At 38.9% G+C, this 25,264-nt stretch overlaps 1 protein-coding gene and 1 long non-coding RNA gene across 3 annotated transcripts in view; both read left to right on the top strand.

Moving 5' to 3' along the window:
• ZC3H6 (zinc finger CCCH-type containing 6) overlaps nt 1–9,192 on the top strand; it is a 61,277-nt gene extending 52,085 nt beyond the window's left edge. For both annotated transcript variants that reach the window (XM_036028272.1, XM_028514414.2), the window contains exons 8-12: nt 1,565–1,674; nt 2,059–2,312; nt 3,215–3,726; nt 4,035–4,268; nt 6,759–9,192. In XM_036028272.1, the coding sequence (XP_035884165.1) occupies nt 1,565–1,674; nt 2,059–2,312; nt 3,215–3,726; nt 4,035–4,268; nt 6,759–8,227 (2,579 nt within the window). In that variant the 3' untranslated portion in view covers nt 8,228–9,192. The remainder of the gene's footprint in view (nt 1–1,564; nt 1,675–2,058; nt 2,313–3,214; nt 3,727–4,034; nt 4,269–6,758) is intronic.
• Nucleotides 9,193–22,533: 13,341 nt separating this feature from the next.
• LOC118501516 lies at nt 22,534–22,952 on the top strand. The gene is made up of 2 exons (XR_004904140.1): nt 22,534–22,701; nt 22,805–22,952. It is a non-coding gene; the product is annotated as an uncharacterized LOC118501516 (long non-coding RNA).
• The last annotated feature ends 2,312 nt before the right edge of the window (nt 22,953–25,264 follow it).

Here is a 25,264-nt window from a genome sequence, read left to right as displayed (position 1 = left end):
TTAAATGTATTTGGAATATGCTTTTGAATACTCATGTGTTTCTGAGGGAGAGTTGTGAGGAGAGTATAGGGGGCATAGATCTCACAAAAGGGACAGATGGTGAAATTGTTGAACTGACGTGGCCAGCATGAGGGAGCTGATTGTATTATTCTCTCTACTTTGGTATATGTTTGATAATTTTAAAGCTAACTTAAAAATAACACAAAGTAATGTCACTCTTCAGGAATAATTATGCTAACAGTATGGCATAAAGTCTTTCAGATTTTTTTCTATGCTAAAGTTTGTGAGTGGAGATAACATTTACACCTAATTTTTATAAAAATGTGATTAAGCTATGATTGTGAAGGTTGTATTTTTATTTAGCATTTATATCTTTACTTCATATGGATTCTATTTTAATATATAATGTGCAGTAAGAACCTAACTTTTTTCCAAATGGTTAACTCATTCTCTCATCTTCAAGCGATTTAAAATGCCACCTTTACTAGGTCCCGAATTTCCCTGTGTGCACAGTTCAGCTTCTGCCCTACTGTTACACATGGTGCTGTTTGACCATTCCCTCTGTAAGTGTGTAGCAAACAGTCCTCCTTTCTTGATCAAAATATTGTAATAAATTTGTCTTATTCAAAAAAAAGAAATAACATTTTTTCTAGACTTGACATATTTCTTCAGCAACCAGACACCTTTTAAACTCTGAAAGCTTTCAGTATATCCTTATGTTTTTTCCTCACAGTCATGCCATCTGTAAATAATAATTTATACCTCCTATTTTAAATGTGTTGGCTACATGTCTAGAATAATGTTAAATAACGATGATTGTGGCAGACAGTACACATTTTAATGATAATTTCCTTTTGCTTTAACTTGTGGCTATAGTTTTAAGATAGATTTTTTTAAAAAATCAAGTATATTCTTATTTTACTAAGAGTTTTTTAAATCAAAGAGGATTTTGAATTTTATTAGTTGCTGTTTGTACTTATTAAGATGATCGTGTAATTTCGCTCTTTTGACCTTAACAATGTAATGATTACAGTAATAAATTCCTAAAACCATCCAGAAATTCTTTTTAAACATACAGCATCTGAAAATGGTGTATTTTCCACCATACTTATAGGTGTAATGTCTTCTTTAGAAGTTTGTCTCTACTGCCTTGAGTGAGACCAGCCTTTAAGTCAGACCAGCCTATAGCTCACATTGTTGGGTTGACTTTAACAGGACATATCAAGCTCCTTATTCTTCATGGATGTAAGGTCTTGCTACAAAACTCATTTGTTCTGCATAATATTTTATTATTATGGAAAATAATAAGGTGTGCATGACCATTACAAATATTTGTCTTTAAAAAATGTTTCCTAGTTCTGGTAGAGTAAAAGAAATTTTACTTTTTTGAATGTTTTGATGCATAACTAAAATATTTAATCTTAGAATAAATTATCTGATATGATTATAGAGAATTCAGTAAAATATATAATCATAAAGTCCCATTCATTCAGCACAGTTATGTTTTTGGTTTAAAAATATTAGTTTGATTATATTTGGTCTATTCCTTAATATTTTTATTTACATGAATTTCCATGCAAGTTCTATCATAGTGGAGCAAAATGTTACCAAGGAGACAAGTGTAAATTTTCACATGATGACTTGACTAAAGAAACGAAGAAACTTTTGGACAAAGTGAGTAATATTTTTCTATCTTGATTATTTGTTACATCTCTCCACAGACTCATTTGACTTGCATCATGTTTTATAAAATCGCTAAGAAGCCAAAGACTTTTTTCATGTCTCATTTTATGATGTTTTAGGAAAGCAGCAATTTTGGGCTAGGAATTAAGAATCTTTTATTCTCATTCTTGTTCTGCCATTAAAAAGTTCATTTATTTTGAGAAATATCCTTTACCCCTTTGAACCTCATTCTCTTTATCAAAAATGAGTTAACTGTCTATGACCCATTGCAGCTTAATATGTTTTTCTATTAAAAGAACTAGTTTACTAAAATCATAGTTTTAAATGTAAAAGAAATCTTGTTTTAATGTGGTAATCTTTGCTACTCATTTTCAGGTATTGAACACTGAAGAGGAGCCCACAAATGAGGACGAAAGAGAATTAGAAGAACTTAGGAAGCATGGCATAACCCCTCTTCCCAAACCCCCTCCGGGAGTGGGGCTCCTGCCAACTCCAGCAGAGCACTTTCCCTTTTCTGATCCTGAAGATGATTTTCAGACAGATCTCTCTGATGATTTCAAGAAAATTCCATCTCTTTTTGAAATAGTTGTAAAACCTACTGTGGATTTAGCACATAAGATTGGGAAGAAGTAAGTTAAAAATTTCAAAAATGGTGGCAATTTCCCCCTAGAAATTTATTGTTTTTTGTCTTTTTTTTTTTTTTTAAAGAAATTGCCCGGTATTATTTATTTATTTATTTATTTTTAAGCAGGATGAGGTTTATTAGAGAGCAGTAAGTACCATACAGAATTTCTGGCAAAACCACAGAGACCAGTTTGTATTATTTGCAGTCCAGAATAAAGGGAGCCAGGAGAAAAACTCAGCTATACCACAGAATAGTCTAGCAGAAAATCTGCTGAGGTTGCACAGCTGGGCAGCCAGAACATTGGGACTTGACACTTGAACCTTATAACAGCTTCCCAGAAGAGCCAAATGTCTCCAACATCATGTCTTTGTCCCCTAGAAATTCTTGTTAAGAAACTAACTTGTATGCCTGTTAATCATGTGAGTAAGCTCAGGTAGAAATAGCAGCTGTGTGGCACACACCTCAGTTGCTGTTTTCCAAGTCCTCTGTGTCCCCATTCTCTGCTGCCTCCCATTATCTTAATCTATAGAATCCTTAACCCAGCTTCCAAGTCTCTCTACACTGCAATGAGAACTAGAAGAGAATCAGTCAAAAACATTTATCTCTAGGTGGTGGGATTAAGGGTGATTTATTTATCTTTGTACTTCCTGTATTTTTCAAAATACCAATAATGAGTAAGTTTTAGAACAACTGATAATAAACAGCAATTAAGAAACTGGGCTAAGGTGAAGTCAAGATCCACATGTTGGCACTTCCAGTATAGATAATTTGGAATAAATGGCTTCCTAGAAAAAGCATTCTATTCTGATAGAGAAAAACACATGTAACTAACATTCATTTAGAAATGTGACCTTCTTGTTTCCCTTTTTTCTTTGAACTAAGAAATATTATTCTTTCTGTCTACAGGCCACCAGCATTTTACAGCAGTGCCTCGCCACCAGGACCACAATTTCAGGAAGGCAGCCCACATCCTCAGCATATTTATAGTTCTGGGTCAAGTCCAGGTCCTGGACCTAATATGTCTCAGGGACATAATAGTCCTGTGATGCACCCAGGCTCCCCTGGACATCATCCATGTGCAGGACCTCCTGGTCTACCAGTGCCACTGAGCCCACCTTTGCCGCCTGGTCCACATGGAGTGGTAGGTTCCCACAGCCAAGCTGGAGTACTCGTTCAGCCAGATGCACCCTTGTCAGCACCAGGTATGAGTGGTGCATACCATTGTCCAGGCTTTACAGAACACATGATAAAAGTACCCAGAGAAAATCACTGTGCTCCAGGCTCATCACACCTGCATGGTTCTGCTGAAATGCAGCTCAACACCAGTTATGAGTCCCTACAAAACCCAGCTGAGTTTTATGATAATTACTATTCACATCATGCTGTACCTAATTTTCAGCCACCTAATAACTCTAGCGGTAAGTTTACCTTTCAGAATAACTCACTTCTAATTTTGGAGTCCTATTTTTCATTAAAATTATGATAAGAAAGTATGTTTTAAATCTAAGTAAAGTGTGATGAAATTTAGACCTTAAAATGTTTAAAATTTAAACAAATATTTGTAACAGTAGAACTTGAAATAACTTTTAAAAGTATTTATAATCACTAATTTGCTAACCAAATGTGATTATCATTAGAGCTTCAATTTCTTATAATTTACAGTGGTATTCCCTAGTGGAGTTTTGTGATGAATTAATGTCTGTCTTTTTTCATGTTATGTGTGTAGATGGGCTGTGGCACGGTGAGTTTGCTCAGCATCAGCCTCCCATTCTTCAAGACTCCTCTCACCATGGGAGTGGGTGTGATGGCAGCAGTAACATGACGGGCCATGATCCCCTGCCTGCACCAGGTCTCCTCCCTGCAGTGCAGAGAGCTCTTTTTGTTAGACTTACTCAGAAATACCAAGAGGGTGAAGAACCAAGCAGCACCCAACCTCAGAGGGCACCCAGCAAGGAAGAAGGTATGTCAGATGTTATGGCAGCATCCTACCTGTTCGGGTCATTCATTTCATGAAATGCCCTTGAATAGGTTAATGTTTAAAAATGAATTCCTCTGAACTGTCTCTCCTATTTTCAGTTTACCTGGTAGCTCCTCTCTTTTGGAGATTGTAGTTTCTAGCACCGTCAATGTTTTAGCAGTTAATTTCAGAGTGTTTGAGTTGAACCAGTGATTAGATCTGAAATTAGAGTGTAAGGTCTAAGTGAACAGACTTTTTGTTTTGGAAGAAAAGAAACAGAAAAGGAACAGGATACCTTACGGTTCAGGAATTTTGACTTCTAGACTAACTTCAGAATGATTCAGGTATTAGAGAAATTTTTATGGGCATAGTCTGTATACTTCAGATTCTGCTATATGATTAAGGAATATTATATTTAATATAAAAGATTATATGCAGACAATAAATTTACCTTAGTATTTTTTATATTGATAAGTGTACAGCAGTTGATTAAGTTAAGAGAAATGTTTAAAACATCCAATTATTATAAATTACAAAATTGATATAATTGGCCATTTTTAAACATAAAATTTATGAAGAACTATGTAAAACTATGTATATGTATATAAATATAAAATTAGGTAGTTAAAAGCTATTATGTAAACATTATTTGTTCTATTTTCAAATAACATTAACTCTTCATTTATTTAACATCACAGGGAAATGAGGGATTCCTAATAACTTCATTTCCTGTACAATTTATGTTTATTCCTTTAAATGCTAAAACTTAATTTTAGAAACAACTATTTAATGGTAGGCTTTCTATAAAGTTTTACAGAGCTTTATGCTTTCATACACAAGAAAATCATCCTTGGCTGGGTGGCTCAGTTGGTTGGAGCATTGTCCTGTGCACCAAAAGGCTGCAAGTTTGATCCCTAGTTGGGGTATGTTCAAGAGGCAACTAACCAATGTCTCTGTCTCACATCAATATTTCCCTCAAATCAGTAAACATATTCTCATGGGGAGGATTTTTTTTTAATTTAAAAAAAATCAAAACTTTTCTGAATGATAGATTTTATACTATAATATTATACAATTTTTGGTGATGTTTTATAAGTGTTGTTTTCTCTGTACACAGAAAAAGTTTTGACAAGCTAGGGCTTCTTTGTGTTTGCGTTTATCAGTTTTAATGCCCTTATAAATTAGCTGTTCTTTGATAGAAAGCTGTTAAGCATAATTTTCTATCTAGTATCTGCTTTCTGTTGACCTCTGCTGTCCCACTTCCCTTCTGTTCTATATTCATTGTCATTCCAAAAGGGATTTTACTGCTTATAAAATATATTGATATGAAAGTGAGAATAAGATAGCATCTTACCTATTTGGATCAGGTAACAAAATCTGTGAGGAGCGAAGTTACTCTTCAGAAATATTTAAAATGATTCACAAGCCCAGCTCTAGACTTTGGGGTCAAAGAAAAGAAGGAAACAGACCTAGTGTCTAGAAGTCATTTTCCCAGACCCTGAGATACCAGTCAAACCTTTTGCCATTGTGACATAATGTATTCTACGTCTAACCACATTCCCACTCTAAAAAGCTCTCGTTTTGTGAGCACTGCTCTGTTCAAACTTAAGTATGTAACACTAGAGTTTCATGTAGTAGAAAATATTAGTAAGCAGTGCAAAGAGGTAAAATTGCAATATCTACAATGGTCTGTTGATCCAGGATAGTCTAGAATGGGTGTGTGTGTGTGTGTCTCTAACTCAGTCAGTCTGTGTCTGTGAAGGGAGAAGAGGAGACTCATCCTATCATACCTTCTACTCGACTAGAGAGCAGGCCTCTGATAGATAGTTCAGCTTCTTAACATTTTGTCTAACGCATGAGGGATAAACACACTTTAGGAGTAAAGCCCAAAGTGTTCTCATAAAGCTCAAGTATATAAACCTAAGCATGTTAGTTTTGTTATGTTTAATTTAATGCTTGAATAGCTAATGTAGCCACATTTTAAAAATTTACTACATCTCAAAATATAGTAAACTATAAATAAACAATCTGTACCTCACCTCTCATTTGCTCAGTTCCCATTGCTTCCTTAACTGTCATTTGTGTTTTGTTTTCTTTCCAAATATATTTTTATGTCTTCCCATTGCTATCTTGATAAATCAGAGCCTAAGGGTTGCTTGAATTAAAGAGATCCAAAGCTTTTTAATATTCCTTTCCCAGAGTATTTTCCCTTCTACCTGAACCCTATTATACCACACTCATGCTAACTTCTCTTTGGCCAATTAGAATGAGGCCCCAACTGTCTCTGGCTGGAACGACACTGCATGTGTTCTAATATTACAGCTCTTTCTTTATAGATTATAATAATGGAATTGATCATTGTCATACCACATCCTATCTTATTCCAGTGTTGAAACCCTACACTTATTTCAGAAATAGCGTGTGCTTTTTTATCTTAATTAAGGCCAAATCCAAAGGCTTCATTCTTTATAATAAGTCTTTGTCTGCATTTAGATGATACTGTTAACTGGTATTCCAGTAGCGAAGAGGATGAAGGGAGCAGTGTCAAGGCAATACTGAAAACATTACAGAAACAAACAGAAACTTTAAGGAATCAGCAACAATCTTCCTTGGAACCTGGCACTCCTACTGATCCAAGACTTGCTAAAGAGAAGAGTAAAGAAAACCAGGTTGTTGACCCTCGACTTAGGACCATCCCAAGGCAAGACATTAGAAAATCTGAGTCTACCACACAGGGTCTCAGACTTGTGTGGGATCCCAGAAAACTAAGAGGGAATGGAAGTGGGCACGTAGGCTCCTCAGCTGGAGCAGTCAAGTGTGATTTACATCATGCACATGCTGGCACTAATGTCAAACACAAGAGAGGAGATGATGAGGAAGAGGACACAGAAAGAGAACTGAGAGAAAAAGCTTCCTTAATACCTCTGGACTCTCCCCCTGGTGCAGTGCTCCAGGATCCAAGGTCGCAGCTGAGACAGTTCAGTCACATTAAAATGGATATTACACTCACCAAGCCCAGCTTCGCAAAACACATTGTGTGGGCTCCAGAAGACTTACTTCCAGTCCCTTTACCAAAACCTGACCCTGTATCTTCAATTACTTTACCTCTGCCCCCGCTTATAGCTGACCAGAGGCTCAGTAGATTATGGAATGCAAAAAGTGATCTCCATCAAAGCACAGTGCCCATCGATTCAAAAGTAGCAGCCAAAGCCAAAATTAATACAACAAACAGAGAAGGCTACCTGGAACAATTTGGGGACTTGCACAGTTCAGCAAGTAAATTAGGAGACCCCAGGCTGCAAAAAAAATGTGATCCTAGACTTCACAGACTGCACAGTGCAGCTTCTCAGCAAGCAGTTACGAAGGACTCACATGCATCAAAGGGTGCCCCTCACTTAGCCAAGCCAAGCCCTGGTGTGCCACAGCCCTCGGTGGCAGTAACCAGCAACTCTGGGCCTGGGACTTTGCCTCCATATGCCCCTAAACTCTCATCTTCAGCCAGCGTTCCACTGGGGACTCCAAGTTCAGTTCTCAGTGGTATTAGTTTGTATGACCCTAGGGAACATGGTTCTTCATCCACTCCAGAGCGAGCAACAGAAAATGCAGAGAACCAGAAAAAAGGTGGTGGTTTAAAAAGCAGTGACAAAAATGAGCCTTCTCCTGGAGAAGAAATCCTGCCACAGAAAACCATCCCAAATGTGGAAGTCACTGTTGATGGGCCAGCTGACCCACAGGCAAATGTTCTCAGGAGCTCCTGTGCAGTTCAGGTCCCTGCAGTGCATAGTCTTCCCATTCAGGCATTAACAGGCTTAATTAGACCCCAATACAGTGATCCAAGGCAGTCAAGGCAGATGGGACAGCTGAGCCCCACCCCAGATGATGACCCCAGTGGAGAAACAGATGACAAATCTCTGAAAGAGGTTTTTAAAACTTTTGATCCAACTGCTTCACCATTTTGCTAGCTATAATTAGGCAATTCTTTTCAGTTGTGACCATTGCAGTCCTCTGCTGTTTTGTAACTGGTTTACCTCTATAGTTTATTTATTTTTAAATTATAAACACTTTTCAGCTGCTAGTATCAGAACCACATGAATTTATATCCTCTAAAGGCTGTGGTATTTTATATAATATTTTTATAAATTTAAGAGACTGTAGCAATTGACATAGAAACTTATTTATCATGTTAGTGTCAGTAAAAATACTTTTATTGTAAATAAACCAATATGAACTCAACACTCTGCCTGAATATATGCCAGTTGTCTTTCATAATCAATGTTTGGATAAATGATTACCACTTTTATATGATTTGTTTGTTTCAAGCAATATGATGTACATTACTTTTGGGAAACAGTATTTTGACTAGGATCCTCTGTATTTGTCAAAACATAACGGATTAATATGTAATGCTAACTGCTAACAAAAATGTAAAATGAAGTAAAGAAAACATTTTTTAATTACAATTAGCAGAGCAGTTCATGTTTTAGGGCATCACTTTTATTAGTGTGGACAATATTATTTGTGTAAATAAAGCATTTGAATGTCATATCTTTTAAAAGTATTTTTATTGTACCATAGGAATTAGATATATATAAATAGATTGTTTTGCTAAAGTGAAAAATTCCCAAGTTCTCTGATACAACTTTTTAAATTTAATTTTTCATATTAAATAGTTATAAGTTACTGCTGTCACATTGTGATGTTTATGTGTTTTAATGTTTTTTGTCTTTAGCAGCATAATTTGTATTACTTTTTCAAATGATATATCCACAATAATTGTATTCATCATGACTTTGGCAATTTTTATAAAATTTTAAAAGATCCAGTGAGAGTCTGTAGTTATTGCATATTTTCTCTTGAATAGCAAGAAAACACAGAGATGTGTTTTAGTCAACTGTGTGGCTACCAATAAAGAATTTTTCAGATCTCATGTGACTGGCATTCTATAACAGAGTAAATACATACTCCATGTCCTGATAGTTTGGAAGTGTTCTAAACTGGTTAGAAATTGCATTTTTATAAAAAACAATTTATATTCATTCTTGTATATTTATTGCAGTGTAAAAAAGAATGGCAGCCTTATTTGTTTTATACCTTTATTATTTATAATGGAAACTAAGTACTACACAGATATTCATGTCTTGAACTGGAGGATTATGACAGTATTTGCTGGTAACAATTACAGTAAGGAACTTGAAAAGGAGCATTTTGTTGTAAAAGATGATGACAATGCAGGAAATCAGTCCTTGGGTGACAACAGCTACTCCTGAAAAGTGATATTGAAAATACACAGGAGCCCTGGCTAGTGTAACTCAGTGGATGGAGCGCCAGCCTGCGAACCAAAAGATCGCCCATTCAATTCCCAGTTAGGGCACATGCCTGGGTCGCAAGGCCAGGTCCCCAGAAGGGAGCATGTGACAGGCAACCACACATTGATGTCTCTCTCCCTCTCTTTCTCCTTCCCTTCCCCTCTCTCTAGAAATAAATAAAATCCTAAAAAAAAAAACAAAACAAATATATAGGAAACTATTTCTGTGGGAACAAAACATTCAGATAGTATATGGTTTATGTTAATGCCTGTCCTTTATGTTCACTTCCTAACCCTTGACCTTTATTGCTCTGATTCTGTGCTTCCATGGGGTTAAGTGAACAGGACCCTGCCAGCCTAAGAAGCTCACTGTGTTTAAAGGAATGTGAATTCCTGCTATTTATATTTTGGTTATGATGTGGCCTAAAATGGCTCTGGATACCATTTTGGGGTTAAAAATGCAGTTTGAAGCCACCATAGAAAGTATTTTCTGATTTGTTGTCTAAGACAAACTTTATTGTTCATTGAAAACTCCTTGAAATAGATAAAGCTGACAAAAAATTGTATATTTAAGATCTTATTTATAAGTGTACTTAGACATACTTATATATAAGTATATATTGTATATAATTATAATGTTACATGGTTATATATCTTTGTTATTTTATATATAGATTATATATGTATCTTTGCTAAAAACCAAATATAATCCAAATTCTTAACAGAAGATATTTTTTACTACTAATACATGTTAAAAGATTAATTAAAAAGTAAGGTTTAAAAATCATTAATGCAAATTATAATGTTCATTTACTCAGTATCCTTGAAATGGATAAAACTGACAAAAAAGGTTATATATAATCATATATACTTATATATACATATGTGATATATGATATACAACTATATACCTTTGTTATTATATATAAATTATCTATATTTTTGTTAAAGACCAAATATAATCCAAATCCTCAACAGAAGATTTTTTTTAAAGATTTAATTTATTTATTCTTGGAGAGAGAGGAGGGGAGGGAGGAAGGGAGAGAAACATTGATCAGTTGCCTCCTGCACGCGCCCCAACCAGACACCAAGCCCACAACCGAGGCATGTGCCCTGACCAGGAATCAAACTGGCAGCCTTTCTCTTTGTGGAATGATGACCAACGAAGTGACACCAGTCAGAGCAACAGAAGATATCTTACTACTAAGACAGATGTTAAAAGGTTAATTAAGAAGTAAGGTTTAAAAACCATTAATGCAAATTATAATGTTCATTTACTTGGTATCCTCAAGTCCCTATTGCAACAGCTGATGTCCTAGAGACTATATTACAAGAAAGTTTGGACTTACTTTCAAATTCAACAATACATTTTATATGAAAATGTTTTATTTATATTTAAAAGAATTATTTCTATTTGTGATGCTTTTTTATTGCAATAACATTAGCTGAGGGGATATTCTGTATATTCTGTCAACCTGGATTATTTTGCAATCCTTTTTTTGTCCTGTTTTCTCACCAAAATTTAGTAAGTGGACATTTTCTCCAATGAATAAGCTCCTCCTCAAGGTGAATTGGTGTTTTTAGAATCCATGTAATTTGATTTACACTATAGTACACTAACAAGTTATGCCCCTATTTTTAGAAGCCAAACACTTACAGATAATAGAAGTAACTTGTGTCTTAAAGGATGGATTTGATTCACTGATTGAGATGTGACTTAAGCATTCATACTGGTTTGTAACAAATTTTATGCTTGTTCACTGATGTTGAACAGGATAGGATGTATCAGGATGTTGATTTCCAATACCCAGTAATCATTATTTAGATCAAGCAAGTGTTTTCCTATATCTTGTTTAGTTTTTGCTCCAAACTCCTATCTCTAGAGCTTTCCCAGTTAGGACTTCATTCTGAACCTTGAAAATGAACCACATGTTAGAGTGATTTCAAACTCTGCCTCAGCAGTTTGGTCTGTTTCCTGACAACTACCCTGTGACCCAGACGTATGCACCAAATCCCAGTTAGGCTGCAACCTAAGCAGCCGAAATTTGAAATGGTGTCGGGTTAGGTTTCTGTGTCTGTTGACTTGTATAGGACTTCAAATGGTAGTTTTTCTTTCTAGTCCTAATTATTTTAACACTGGAAGGATAGTTGATTAGTAAATAAGTTCGGTATATGCATTCACATAAGCCACTTTTTAAAATTAGAACACAGGTGGCAAACACAAGGCCTGTGAACCAAATGCAGCCCTCCATCTTGTTTTATCCGGCCCAGCACCTTGTTTCTACCTGGTGGCAGTGCCAAGCTCCTTGCCCCTAGTTAAGGAGTAGTTACATTTATACAGTCCTAAAATTACATTCAGCCCTTTGAAGGCAACCACAAGGCTGATGTGGCCCCCCAGTGAAAATGAGTTTGATACTCCTGAATTAGAAGGTAGGGAGGAAATGAGAACTTATGAGGACTGGAGGTTCAAAGCCCACAAATTCATATTCTTGTTCTGATATGACTTAGAAGTGTTTTCTCTCATGTCTAGTTCCTTCTCTATGAAATGGGGATAATTTTGACTGTGCATAGATTTAAGGGATAAATGAATTATTTTAAAGTATAAATATAAAATTGCTTTATAACTTTCACAAACATTATCATTACACTCATTAAAATAGCAAAGCTCAAATTAACCTGCCTGTTTTGGAAAGGATATGGGTGTAAGAAAGGACATTAGATTAACATCAACATAATATTTAGAATCTCTACAGCACATTTTAAATTGGATCTTATGCTTTTGAAGGTAAGACCCATATGTGTCTCCTGACTTTTCTGTTTCCCCATTGTAACAAGCCTAGTTCTAGGCACATAGTGAGTGCTTTATTAACTGCTTCATGATTGCTTCCCAATATCCATCTAGGTTTAGACTTTACAGATGCTGTCAACTACTAGAGCAGATGTGGCAAAGCCATTCCATGATTGCATCAGAAGGAATACAGTTCATAACTTACACTTCTTCCAGTACACACAGGGCACATACCTTCTCATTCTTACTCTCACCCCTCACACGGTCAACTGCACAATGTAAAGGTAGGGCTGTGGCAGCTTTACTGAGAAGTTAAGTGTTTCTACAATAATCCATAACTCTTTTAAGAGTCTTCCAGACTTACAAGGTAACTGTACTGCTTAATGGCAGAGGTTTGAATAGATCAATAATTTATTCCTCTAGATTTATGAAGGATTCTTTCTGTAACCCAAAGGAATTGTGTAACTGGAAGGAATTGTATAACCAGAGTTTTATGTTTTTATTTTAAACATCTTTCTCTAATTTCCCCCATTCAATCCTCATAGTATCAACCAGAATTATGAAGATATGTCCAACGTAGTGAATTTCCAATAGCATTAAAGCACTTTTTTCTCTGAACACCATGGCCAGTAAATTACCCTGTCAAGACATGAATTGCATTCTAATGTGAGTCTCGTGTCTGGCCCTTAAACATCCGCATTACACAGAACAGAACCTTCTGTTCTTGGAACAGAATGACCACGTGCTACAGTTGGGAAAATCACTGTGGGCACAATGGAATTCTGTCTCTTTAAACGAGATTGTGAGTTCTTGGAATAATATTTTATAGTTTTGTTCATCCTTGAATCTCTTGTTTTTTAAAACTTAGAATTATTCTTTGAAAAGTTGATACATAGCTAACTATAGCATTTCAGAAAAATATCAGCTCTGTGAATTATTAGGCCCCATACTTCTTGGCTCATTACTCTGTGTGCGTTACATACCGTTGAGTGTCCCTGACTCCTGGCAATCTTGTAAGTGACTGATGTCCACAGTGTCCTGTGCTCAGTACCCTACTCAGCTCCTGTGGACTGAGACCTGTTGCTTTCTTACAGAACCAACCCGTCTCACATTGGTGTTCCTCTCTTCCTGCTATCCTGTTTTTCCCAGCATTACTGTCTGTTCCCAAGAACCCTCCCTTCTCACAGTGTGCCTGAAATAGGACAGTTTCAATTTTGTCATTTTTGCCTCAAGCAAATGTTTCAGTCTTAATTTGTTCTAAGACCTACTTGTTCATCTTTCTGGTGGGCTGGAGTATCTGTAAAGCAATCCACCAACACCATGTTTCAGATGAATCCATTGTTTTCCTGTCAGCCTTCTTCTTGTCCACCTTGTACATCCGTACGTAGTAATTGGGAATACCAGAGTGTGGACGATCTTAGCCTAGGTCTAATGACACATCTTTGCTCTTGGTGACTTTTCCTAATTCTCCATTGTTGCCCTTTCTAGTTGCAGCCTTCTGTTGATTTCTTGGCTGTAATCATTTGAATTGACGACTGATTGCATCAGCTAATATTTTGTCAGGGGTCTAATATATAGTTTATTGTAAAGAAATTAAATATATAAAGGCCTAACTTCTTTTTATTGTTGACACTATTACAGATATTCCCCATTCTCCCCCTTGGCCCACCTCCACCAAGCCCCCGCCCCCAGCTTTCACCACTTTGTTGTCTGTGTCCATGGGCTATGCATATGAAGTCTGTCCAGAAAAAGTCCAGCCACTGTTAATATAATGAGAACAGTTTGTGTGACATCAGTGTAACCTGGCAGACAAGGAGAGTGGACTGGAATGAGCATATGTGAACAATGAAGACTTCACTGTAATAGTCAGTTGGGAAGGTAGACACAGCTGAGTGAGCATGTGTACTGTGTGGCCATCACATTCAAAATGACTGAGCAAGTAGAGCAACAGATCTGCATCAAATTTTGTGTTAAGCTTGAACATTCCTCAGCGGAAACTATCTGGATGATTCAGGAGGCCACAGCTGTGGGCAACTGGTGATTGGCAGCTTTGTTACAACAATGCGCCCTCTCATGCATCACATCCTGTGCACAGTTTTTTGGCAAAACGTCAAGTCACCCAAGTGACTCAGCCCTCCCCACCCACCCACCCACAGCTCAGATTTGGCACCCTTTCTACTTCTGACTTTTCCCAAAACTAAAATCACCTTTGAAAGGAAAGATTTCAGACCCTTGATGAGATTCAGAAAAATACGACAGGGTAGCTGATGGTGATTGGGAGAACTGTGTGAGGTCCCAAAGTGCCTACTTTGAAGGGGACTGAGGTGTCATTGTCCTGTGCACAATGTTTCTTATATCTTTTTCAATAAATGTCTCTTTTTCATATTACGTGACTGGATACCATCGGGACAGACCCTGATCTCTTACAATCCCCACTCTCCACCCTCTGAGATCTGTCACTCCCATCCATCGTGTTATTCTCAAACCTCCATTACAGGCAACAGCTTGGGGTTAGTTGTCAGTGATAAACTATACATTTTATATGCTTTTTAAGTAGAGAAGGTGATAAATAATAACCTAACCATTATTACAGTTAAGAGGTTTTAGTCCACCTGTGTATTACAGGAATTTTCCCTCCAAATGTTTGAGAGAGAAGTCAAATAAGATAAGAGAATATCTTTCCAAGGGTAGAATTTCCTTATAAAAATGACAATCAAGAAATAATTGTTTGTATACTTGTCAGTTTTAAAAACCTTCATTCCTTGTCCTAAAGCCACTGTTCTCCCACCTGTGATTAGAAAGGGCTCAGCATAGATCCAGGGTGCCAGGTCACCTTGTTTTTAGTCTAGGGCTTCTGTGCCTGTATGTGGCAAGGGTACTGGTGGCACTTGTGTCCTAAGATGCAGTGTGTGTGTGTGGAGGGGAAGTTGTGTCCAGACTTATTATGGCCTATTTTCTGTCAGATCCACAATCACCATCTGTGGGCTGAAATCCAAGTGAAACCTATTCAGTATGAAGTGGGATTTTTTTTAACTGTCTGGCATTATTATTTCAGTTCCCCAAGTTGTGTATCAAATGCTGGGGAAATGCTGCCTTGATTATTTCACTCTGGAAGGTTTTAGTGAGTACCAATTGTAGATTAACTAAATTTTAAATCTTCTATTCAAAACATATTCTGCTTAAGGATGAACAAATCACTTGGTAAAATCAGGAATATCTATTATTTATTCTCATTTACAAATAACTTCTCCAAGGTTACATTCTGTTGTTGCAAGTTTTTATAAGTTTTTTCTGTGATACCTTTCTATTGTCTGACTTTAAATAAAAATGTTTCTAGTAATATCTGTCTGGCAGTGCATTGCTTTGTGTTAATATATATTCATTATTTAAAGACACAATAAAGGGGAGCCGTGTACTTGTATAAGAGCTTATAAATGGAACCCACCACTAGCCTTCCTGAAAGAAGACGGTAATGGTGAGCTTGTCCTTCAATATATCCTTAGTCCACAGAGGTTGTGCTACATGTACCACACAGACTAACAGCATTTAAGGCCCTACTTCCCAATAGTGCCTTTGTTCTGGGAAGTATCTCTCACATTAGCGTAAATTAATTTTCTATTAGAGGATCTGAAACTGAGGTTGCTAGCAAATGTGCTGGTTAGATCAGAGTAGGAACTCCAGGATCAAAGTGGGATCTCACAGCAGGAAAGGCTTTCAGAAAGCCTGGTCATTCTTCCCTCCCAGGATCAGGTGCAATGATGAGGTGACTCTCATGCTTGCCTCAAAGGTCAAGAAACCTCATTAAAAAACATTTTCTGGCCTCCCTTCTTGTATGTTCAGTCTTGAATCAGGTAGCCAAGTTGAGAACTGGATTTAATTGTCTTTTTTGAATTATATTTTATTGATTATACTATTGTAGTTGTCCAAATTTTTCCCCCTTTACCCTTCTCCACCCAGTACGCCCTACTCCCTCAGGCAATCCCTACACCATTGTTCATGTCCATGGGTCATGCATGTAAGTTCTCTGGCCACTCCATTTTCTATATTGTACCTTACATACCAATGGCTACTCTGTAACTACTTATTTGTACTCTTTAATCCTCTCACCACTTCACCCATTCCCCAACACCCCCATCCCATCTAGCAACCATCAAAATGCTCTCCATATCCATGATTCTGTATCTGCTCTTATTTGCTTAGTTTGTTTTTTAGATTCAATTGTTAGATTTGTATTTTTTTCCATTTTATTGTTCATAATTTTGATCTTCTTTGCAAGTCCCTTTAACATTTCTTATAATTATGGCTTGGTGATGATGAATTCACCTTTAGCTCTACCTTGTCTGAGAAGTTCCTTATCTGCCCTTTGATTCTAAATGACAGCTTTGCTGAATAGAGCAATCTTGGCTGTAGGTCCCTGCTTTTCATGACTTTATGGGAACTCCCCTGTAACTAACTGTTTTATCTCTTTCTGCTCTCAAGAATATCTCTTTATCTTTAATCTTTGGCATTTTAATTATGATGTGTCTCAGAGTGGGCCTCTTTGCATCTATCTTGTATAGGACTCTCTGTGCTTCCTGGACTTGCATGTCTATTTCCTTCACCAAATTAGGGAAGTTTTCTTTCTTTTTTTTCAAATAGATTTCCAATTTCTTGCTCTTTCTCTTCTCCTTCTGGCACCCATGTGATGAGAATGTTGGACTTCTTGAAGTTGTCCCAGAGGCTGCTTACGCTATCTTTATTTTGGGGGGCTTCTCTTTTCTTCTTGTTCTGTGTGGTTGTTTTCTGCTTCCTTATGTTCCAAATCATTGATTTGATTCTCAGCTTCATCAACTCTACTGTTGTTTCCTTGTAAATTGTTCTTTATTTCAATTAATGTATCCTTCATTTCTGACTGTGTTTGTTTTTATGCTGTCGAGGTCCTCACTAAGTTCCTTGGGCAGCCTTATATCCAGTGTTTTGAATTGTGCATGTGATAGATTACTTACCTCCTTTTGTTTAGTTCTTTTTCTGGAGTTTTGATCTGTTCTTTCATTCAGACCATATTTCTTTGCTCATTTTGACAGCCTCCCTGTGTTTGTTTCTATGTATTAGGTAGAGCTGCTATGACTCCCTATCTTGGTAGCATGGCTTAATCTAGTAAGTGTTCTGCAGGGTCTAGTGGCACAACCTCTCTTATCACTGAAGCTGGGTGCCCAAGTTGTGCCCTTTTTGTGGGCTGAGTATACCCTACTCTTGTAGTTGACACTTGATTGCTATTGGCAGGTCAGGGGGAGGGATTTACTGAGGCCAGTCACTTGCAAGGACTGGCTGTGACCACTGACCACCAAACTCTGCCCTTCATGGAGGATCAACTGTGCAAGGGTAGGGTAGTGGTACTCCAATGTGGTCCATAGCTGTTCACTGGGTGCACAGGCTCTGGAGTTTCCTGGCTGGTGCAGGCCAAGGTCAGCACCCCCCAACCTCCTGTGTTTTCCCAGGGCCACTCTGCCTGACTTATGAAGCAATCTGAGATGTCTGCTACTTATGTTGGGCTTGGAGATTCCCAGGTGAAGCCAAGCTATGAATCTAGGCTGGTTACTGCTAGTGCCAAGCCTGGGGCCACTTAGCAAGAGGTACAGGGGCTGGGGCCTCACTGGGGCTGGCAGTTGCTTATTTGAGTGGATTTAGGAAGTTGTGAAACATAAGCTAAGATTAGTCATTCATATGGAAAAGCAGCTTGGGTGGACCTGTAAGGCAAGTTGGGTAGGACGGAGCCTCTGGGGATATCCAGAGTGAGGTAAACAGTGTTAGCCAGGCTGATGGAGTCTTAGATATGGCACTAGCCTGTTGGCTCTGTGGCTCTGTGTGAGGAGGGTTCAGAAAAGGGACAATGGTCTCTGCCTGCCTTTATGTTCCCCACTTCTCACCTTGGTGCTACTTTAGTTTCTCCTGAATGCCACTGGTGCATTTCAGTGCTACTGGTGCTAGAGGTTAGAGGGAGTGAGTCTGAATAAGTTCGTGTGTGGGTTTGTTAAGAGGAACTGCTTGGGGCTCCAGAATTTTCTTCTACTGACTCAATCCCTGCTGGGTTTTGTAGCCAGAAGTTATGGAGACTTATCTTCCTGGCACTGAAACCCTGGGCTGAAGGGCCTGGTTTGGGGCAGGGACTCCTTGCTCCTGAGATATCCCTGCCAGATTTTTATCCACCACATGTGGATGTGGGACCAGCCTGTTTTGTGCCCACCCCACCCCCAGTCTGGATGGATGTGGTTTCTTTAATTCCATAGTTGTCAGACTTCCATTCAACTTGATTTGTGATGGTTATGAGTGATGGTTATCTTATGTTTTAGTTGTAATTTTGATGTGGTGGTGCGAGGAGGTAAGCTGTGTTTACCTAAGCCACCATCTTGACTGGAAGTCAATGGATTTAACTGTTAAACAGCTCTGATTGTGGATACTTCTTCCCTGAGAGCTAGCAGTCTCATCTGTATGATGTAGCAGTGGACCAGTCAGAATGTCACTGAGCATCGCTTCCTCATTGACAAAACAAGGACTCATCACTTACTTCAAAAATGGTATTTGAGCACTTAGCATGTGCTATTGGGTACTGAGTTACAGGGATGGATAAGATGGACTGCTTTTTCAATGAATTACTGCAAAGCAACTGAAGTTACATTCCTTTGTTGTGAATATCACATGATCACAGGACACATATTAGAAATTATAAGGAACAAAAGTATGGTGGACATAATGTTTCTTAATCATTCAAAGCTAACCGTGCCCTTCTCCAACACCCTCACACTGGAGATGGTTCTGTCCCTGACTTCATCCTCTGCAATGGCATGTCTTCTGAACAACATTTACAATAATTACAGTAAAACCTCCATATATCTAAACTGATGGCATTGTGCTGGGGATTTACACATATCATCTCACAACCCCATAGCAAGTACGCTCAGGGCACACATTATGGTCCAGGGAGGCAGGCCCTCATTCCCTTTTCAAAGATAAGCAAACAGTGTAGAGAGGATTGCTTGTCTAAGGTCACACAGCTGGCAGTGCCAGTATTTACATACACCTGCCTGGTCTGAAACATACTGCTTTCCAGTACCCAGATCAGGAAGGGCTCAGCCACTTAGATTACTGATGCCCAAGTCTCAAGTCTTAAGAACTCATTCCATTGTCCTCAAGTACCTTTTACAGGTGTTTATATTATATTTATAGTTACTTAGTTCAAACTTGGTTTCATTTTGCTGATCTAACAACTTCCCAATGAATAGTTTTCTCAGGTTTCACAAAATGAGAGCTGGGAATGAAAGATCATTTTTGGTAGTCTCTCCACTGTCTCCTGGAGCTTTAGAATCTCATTCTGTGACTTCTGACCAAGATGGAGGCATGGGTACATACACTGTGCCTCCTTGCACAACCAAAAGAAAGACAACAACAAATTTAAAAACAGAAAACAACCAGAACTGCCAGAAAATTGAACTGTATGGAAGTCTGACAACCAAAGAGTGTGAGAAGAAACATTCATCCAGACCGATAGGAGGGGTGGAGATGGGCAACCAAGTGGAGAGGACTCAGGGCAAGGCAAGGGCTGGCAGAATAGGCAGTCCCATATTTGCGTGTGGATAAACCGGGAGGAACAACTGGGGAGCAAGGTAGACCACACAACCCAGGTTTCCAGCATGGGGAAATAAATCCTCAAAACTTTTGGCTGAAAAAATCTGTGGGGGTTGAAGTGTCGGGAAAAAACCCCAGCCTCACAGGAGGTTCATTGGAGAGACTCACAGGGTCCTAGAACATACAAAAAACCACCCACCCTGGAATCAGCACCAGAAGGGCCCAGTTTGTTCGTGGGTAGCATCAGAAGTGACAGGAAACCATTGGAAAGCTAAACAACTGGCATTGTTCCTTCTTAGAACCCTACCCCACCCCCCCTGCACAGCATGACAACATAGCAACATGGGTTGCCCTGCCCTGGTGAATACCTAAGGTTCTGGCCCTTACTATGTAATAGGTGCGCCAAGACAAAAAAAAATGTCCCAAATGAACAGATCAAAGCTCCAGAAAAAATACAACTAAGCAATAAAGAGATAGTCAGATGCACAGTTCAAAACACTGGTAATCAGGATGGTCACAAATTGATTCAATATGGTCGCAAAATAGAGGAATAAGTGAAGGCTATGAAAAATGAAATAAAGGAAAATGTACAGGGAATCAACAGTGACAGGAAGGAAACCAAGACTCATATCAACAATTTGGAGCAGAAGGAAGAAAGAAACATTCAACCAGAACAGAATGAAGAAACGAGAATTCAAAAAAATGAGGAGAAGCTTAGGATCCTTCAAGACAACTTGAAACATTCCAACATCTGAATCATAGGTGTGCCAGAAGGAGAAGAGGAAGAGCAAGAAATGGAAAACAATTGAAAAAATAACAAAGGAGAACTTCCCCAATCTGGCAAAAATAGACTTCCAGGAAGCCCAGGGAAATCAGAGAGCCCCAAAGAAGTTGGACCCAAAGAAGCACACACCAAGGCACATTATAATTACATTACCCAAGGTTAAAGATAAGGAGAGAATCTTGAAAGCAGCAAGAGAAAAGGAGACAGTTACCTACAAAGGAGTTACCATAAGACTATCAGCTGATTGCTCAAAAGAAATCTTACGGGCAAGAAGGGGCTGGAAAGAAGTATTCCAAGTCATGAAAGGCAAGGACCTACATCCAAGATTACTCTATCCAGCAAAGCTATCATTTAGAATGGAAGGGCAGATAAAGTGCTTCCCAGATAAGGTCAAGTTAAAGGAGTTCCTCATCACCAAGCCCTTATTATATGAAATGTTAAAGGGACTTATCTAAGAAAAAGAAGATAAAAAATATGAACAGTAAAATAACAAACACAACTACCAACAACCAAACCTAAAAAAAAAAACAGACTAAGCAAACAACTAGAACAGGAACAGAATCACAGAAATGGAGATCTCATGGAGGTTTATCAGGAGGGACAGGGTGGGGGAAGAATGGGGGAAAAGGTACACGGAATAAGAAGCATAAATGGTAGGAACAAAATAGACGGGGGGGGGGGTATAGGAAATGTAGAAGCCAAAGAACTTACATGTATGACCATGAACATGAACTAAGAAGGCAGGGAGGAATGTGGGTGGGAGGGACTGTTCAGGGTGGAGGGGAAAAAAGGGGGAGGGGAGATGGGACAACTGTAATAGCATAATCAATAAAATATATTTTAAAAAAACAAAAAAAGAGAATCTCATTCTGTGTTTTGTTGAAGTGGGTGGTAAAGAAATCCTCCGCCAGAGCACTACTTGAGAATGGGATACAACACCTTCCCTTATGAGGCTCATTAGGATCCATTTTGGGTGACTGCACAGGTTCACATCGGCTTTCCAAAGATTGTTACATACAGCAAACTTCCTCTCCACTCAAGACTTGATATTTCCATGCAAAAAAACATTTTTTTAAATTTTATCTGGAGACGAATTAAAATCATGTTTTTTAAAAATAACCTTGAAAGGGACTTAAAAGAAGATGATATTGAATCCCCCTCTTTGTCTGGTAATCAAGGCCAAATAAGGGTTACAATTTTTCTTTAAGCTTAAGTAGGGGACTGGCCAGAATGAAATAAATATAGCCCAATGGTAGATATTATTAAATACTCACAGAGATATATCTATGCAGGCTACTTTTTTCACTATCAATAAAATGTTCAATTAAATATTTATTGCCTGAATAAATTAGTTTCAACTTAGAAAAGCTTTGGAAAGGCTCACACACTTACACTTACCTTTTCCTGACAGTGAGTACACTGAACACCTACTGAGTAAGAAAAAATACTGATTGTTCTTTTTCTGGGCTCTTCAAAACAATGAGTCAGTCCACTGCTGCAGTTGGCATTGGAGCAGTGAAATATGGGCACCACTGTCATTAGGAAAGCACCCAAGAAAGTGAAAAGACCAAAGTGTGCCTATAAAGCAAAGCAAAATTCCAGTACAGGATGAAATCAGCCATAACTGAAGCTGAGCCAGTGTTTCCTCTGAACGTACAGCACGCCACAGCCCAGGTCTCTCGAGGGTCCCTAAGCGTCCTTAATTATCCTTAGAAGCACTTTTCCCAAACGTGAGTGAAGCCTCTCTACTCTCTGAAATTTATCTCTGTCCATGAAGTAGTATCAGAAATAGTCATTAAAAGGTATATTATGTTCCGGATTATGAATGAAATTTGTCTTTTGTCTTTCTGAGTTTGCAAAATATTGCATCACTGGCTTGCAACATCCATCCAACTGGGACAGTGCAGAGGAGAGGAGACTATTACAGTTTGTTACAAGGGACACAGAGAGAATGAAGGTAATATTCAACTTTGATGTTCAAAAATGGGTCTTTGCAGCAGTACCATAACCTCGTTTGAAATGATTGTCTAACATTCTTTATTCTCCCTCCAATGTATCAGAGTTTGACCAGAGTTTAAACCTAATGACCAGAGTTTTACTTAAAAGGGGGCCAAGCAGAAGAGGACTAGGGTGAAGGATGGAGTCAAGAAAAGAAGACTTCCTCTCTCATCCCTGAGCATCCTGAATAAAAGGAGAAGAGCAGTGTGATCAGATGTGTGTCCAGATTGTTTCCTTGGGGGCCGTGGGTAATGAGAGCGAGGAGGCTAGTACGGAGCCTCACTGCTGTCCTGTGGCAGCCAAGCTTAATGAGTATATTTTCTCAGTGTCCTGATGCTCCTGGGCACTCTCAGTTCCTATGTGGCATGGATGTTCTCTGACAAAGTGAGGTGACCACACAACAGAAGTCAGGGAAGCACCCCCAACCCTGCTATCCCTTAATGGCTATCTTGAGCCATTAAGAACTGAGGAGAAGCAAAGTCAGTGAGAGAGGTTGGTTGATGCTCCATGGAAACACTTTCCATCTAATAAAAAAACAGGGGTCACAGTGACTCCAGGTATAGATACAACATGAGAGGCCTGCAGGTACAGTGGTCAATGATGAGAATAATGGATATCAACCCCAGGATCAACACATAGCTACAGGATCCCCTACCCCTACCCCAATGCCATAAAGGTATACAAACCACTCCTTTCCACATCCGAGGTGTGTGGGCTAAACTCTGCAGCCGTGTAGACTCTTGCTGAAGAGCAGCCTGCTTTCCATCCAGCATCTGGGGTGTGTGGTACCCAGAGCTCACTATAGCAGACTAAGTAGTGTTTACTCTGAGGCCTCAGCTAATATTTCATTGGAACACTGGCTCAGAGACAGTCCTCCAGATGTCCCAAAGGGTGTGCCATTCTCACACAGAGCCCAGAGTTTATTGAGAAGATACCTTGTTAGACATTCCAGGAGATGGTGTTGGCCATCCATTTCCAGGAAGGCAGACATCAAAAACTTGGCAATACATGGCTCAAAAGGCCTTTGATACATAGAAAGGAAGAAAATGATATGAATGAAGCTGAGCTAACATGGTGCAAGATAGGTTAGATAGAAAATTAATTACAACAAGCACTCCACTGTGTCACCTTGCGTCCCCACAGGCTGGTTTGGTGACCAGACTCTCAAGGCCAGTGCCCACATAAACACAGAGTTTGACTTGGAGAATGTTTCTCAGCTTTCATAATGCTTCTTGAACCAGGGCTGCAAAGGGTGGGGGCGTTTTTGTGCCTGTTTTCCGCAGGCCAAGCTCATCACAGTCCAGGTTTGAGGTTTCCCGAAGTCTGTGGTGTACCAGTTTCCTTCTCCACTGCATGCACAAGGCGGCAACTTCCATTTCCTCTGGATCTGAGGACAGTTGTCTCAAACCCTGGAGGAGAGAAAGGAGAAAGATAGTTAAATCCTGGGAAACACTCTGCACACTTTCCCAGCATCCGCTGATTGTGGACCTCTTAGTGAGAGAGATTGGGGCTGGTTCTTTTTGATGTTCCAGCCCTAACTTAGCAGAGATGAAGGAATAGTGTTTGGAGTGGGTTGGCACCCACTCATTCTTAAAGGAGAAGCATAATAGCACAAAGGATCTTACGTTCATCACAACAGAATGTTCTGAGAATGAGCTAGTTTTTAAAAACTCTCTCTTTACCCCAAATTCTACCTCCTTTTGGATTATGCCTTATTCATTTTGCTTTAGGCAAATTCCCCATGGATCTGGCCAGCAGCCTGAGCAGAGCCAGGACACAAGTGTACACTTGGCTTCACTGCCAGGCTCACCTGCACACAGGTGGCCTGGAGATTGGGATGTGGGGACTGGCCCGGCCTCAGCTGGCGCTGCAGGGTCAGCAGGAGGCTGGGAACTGAGGCCATGCTGGAGGGAGCGACCCTGTTCTGTCATGGCCAGCTCTGTCTGAGCTTTTTCTGTCAACCTTCTTTATAGTCAAGAAACTCTGGAACTTGTAGCTAAAATATGCTCATTTTTCAAGTACTTTTCACTTGATGAGTCTTGAAATGAAGATTCTCCCTCTATGTACTTAGCACCTCCATGGCCTAGCCCACTAGTGCAGGTCTGACTGCATGGAGTTTACATCCTAATAAAAGAGCCAGACAAATACATAAATGCAAGGGGAAAACCAGATGAATATGTAACTATAAATTATGGTAAGTGTTACAAGGCACTTAAACAGAGAGAACTGGATGTGATTTAGTTTAGATATAGAGAGGGTATTTCATCCTTCTAAGGAGGTGAAATTTAAGTTTGGGCCTGAAGGGTTGAAGGAGCCCAAAGGGGCAGGGGTCCGTCTCGCAGGTAGAATAACATGCGTGTAAGTGTGTGGTGAGGCCCTGGACAGGTGTTCTTTCAGGCATTCAAATAGTTTCCATTTCCAGCTTCTACTTAGGATGTAGAAAGCTGGAAAGAGTACCACTCTCACCCTAACAACAAGAAAGTCAAATGACTCACCAAATCATAACTTTTCTTGAATGCATT

This window comes from Phyllostomus discolor, chromosome 6 (genome assembly GCF_004126475.2).
Source record: "Phyllostomus discolor isolate MPI-MPIP mPhyDis1 chromosome 6, mPhyDis1.pri.v3, whole genome shotgun sequence".
Taxonomy (NCBI): domain Eukaryota; kingdom Metazoa; phylum Chordata; class Mammalia; order Chiroptera; family Phyllostomidae; genus Phyllostomus; species Phyllostomus discolor.
This window is presented reverse-complemented; position numbering and strand designations above follow the sequence as displayed.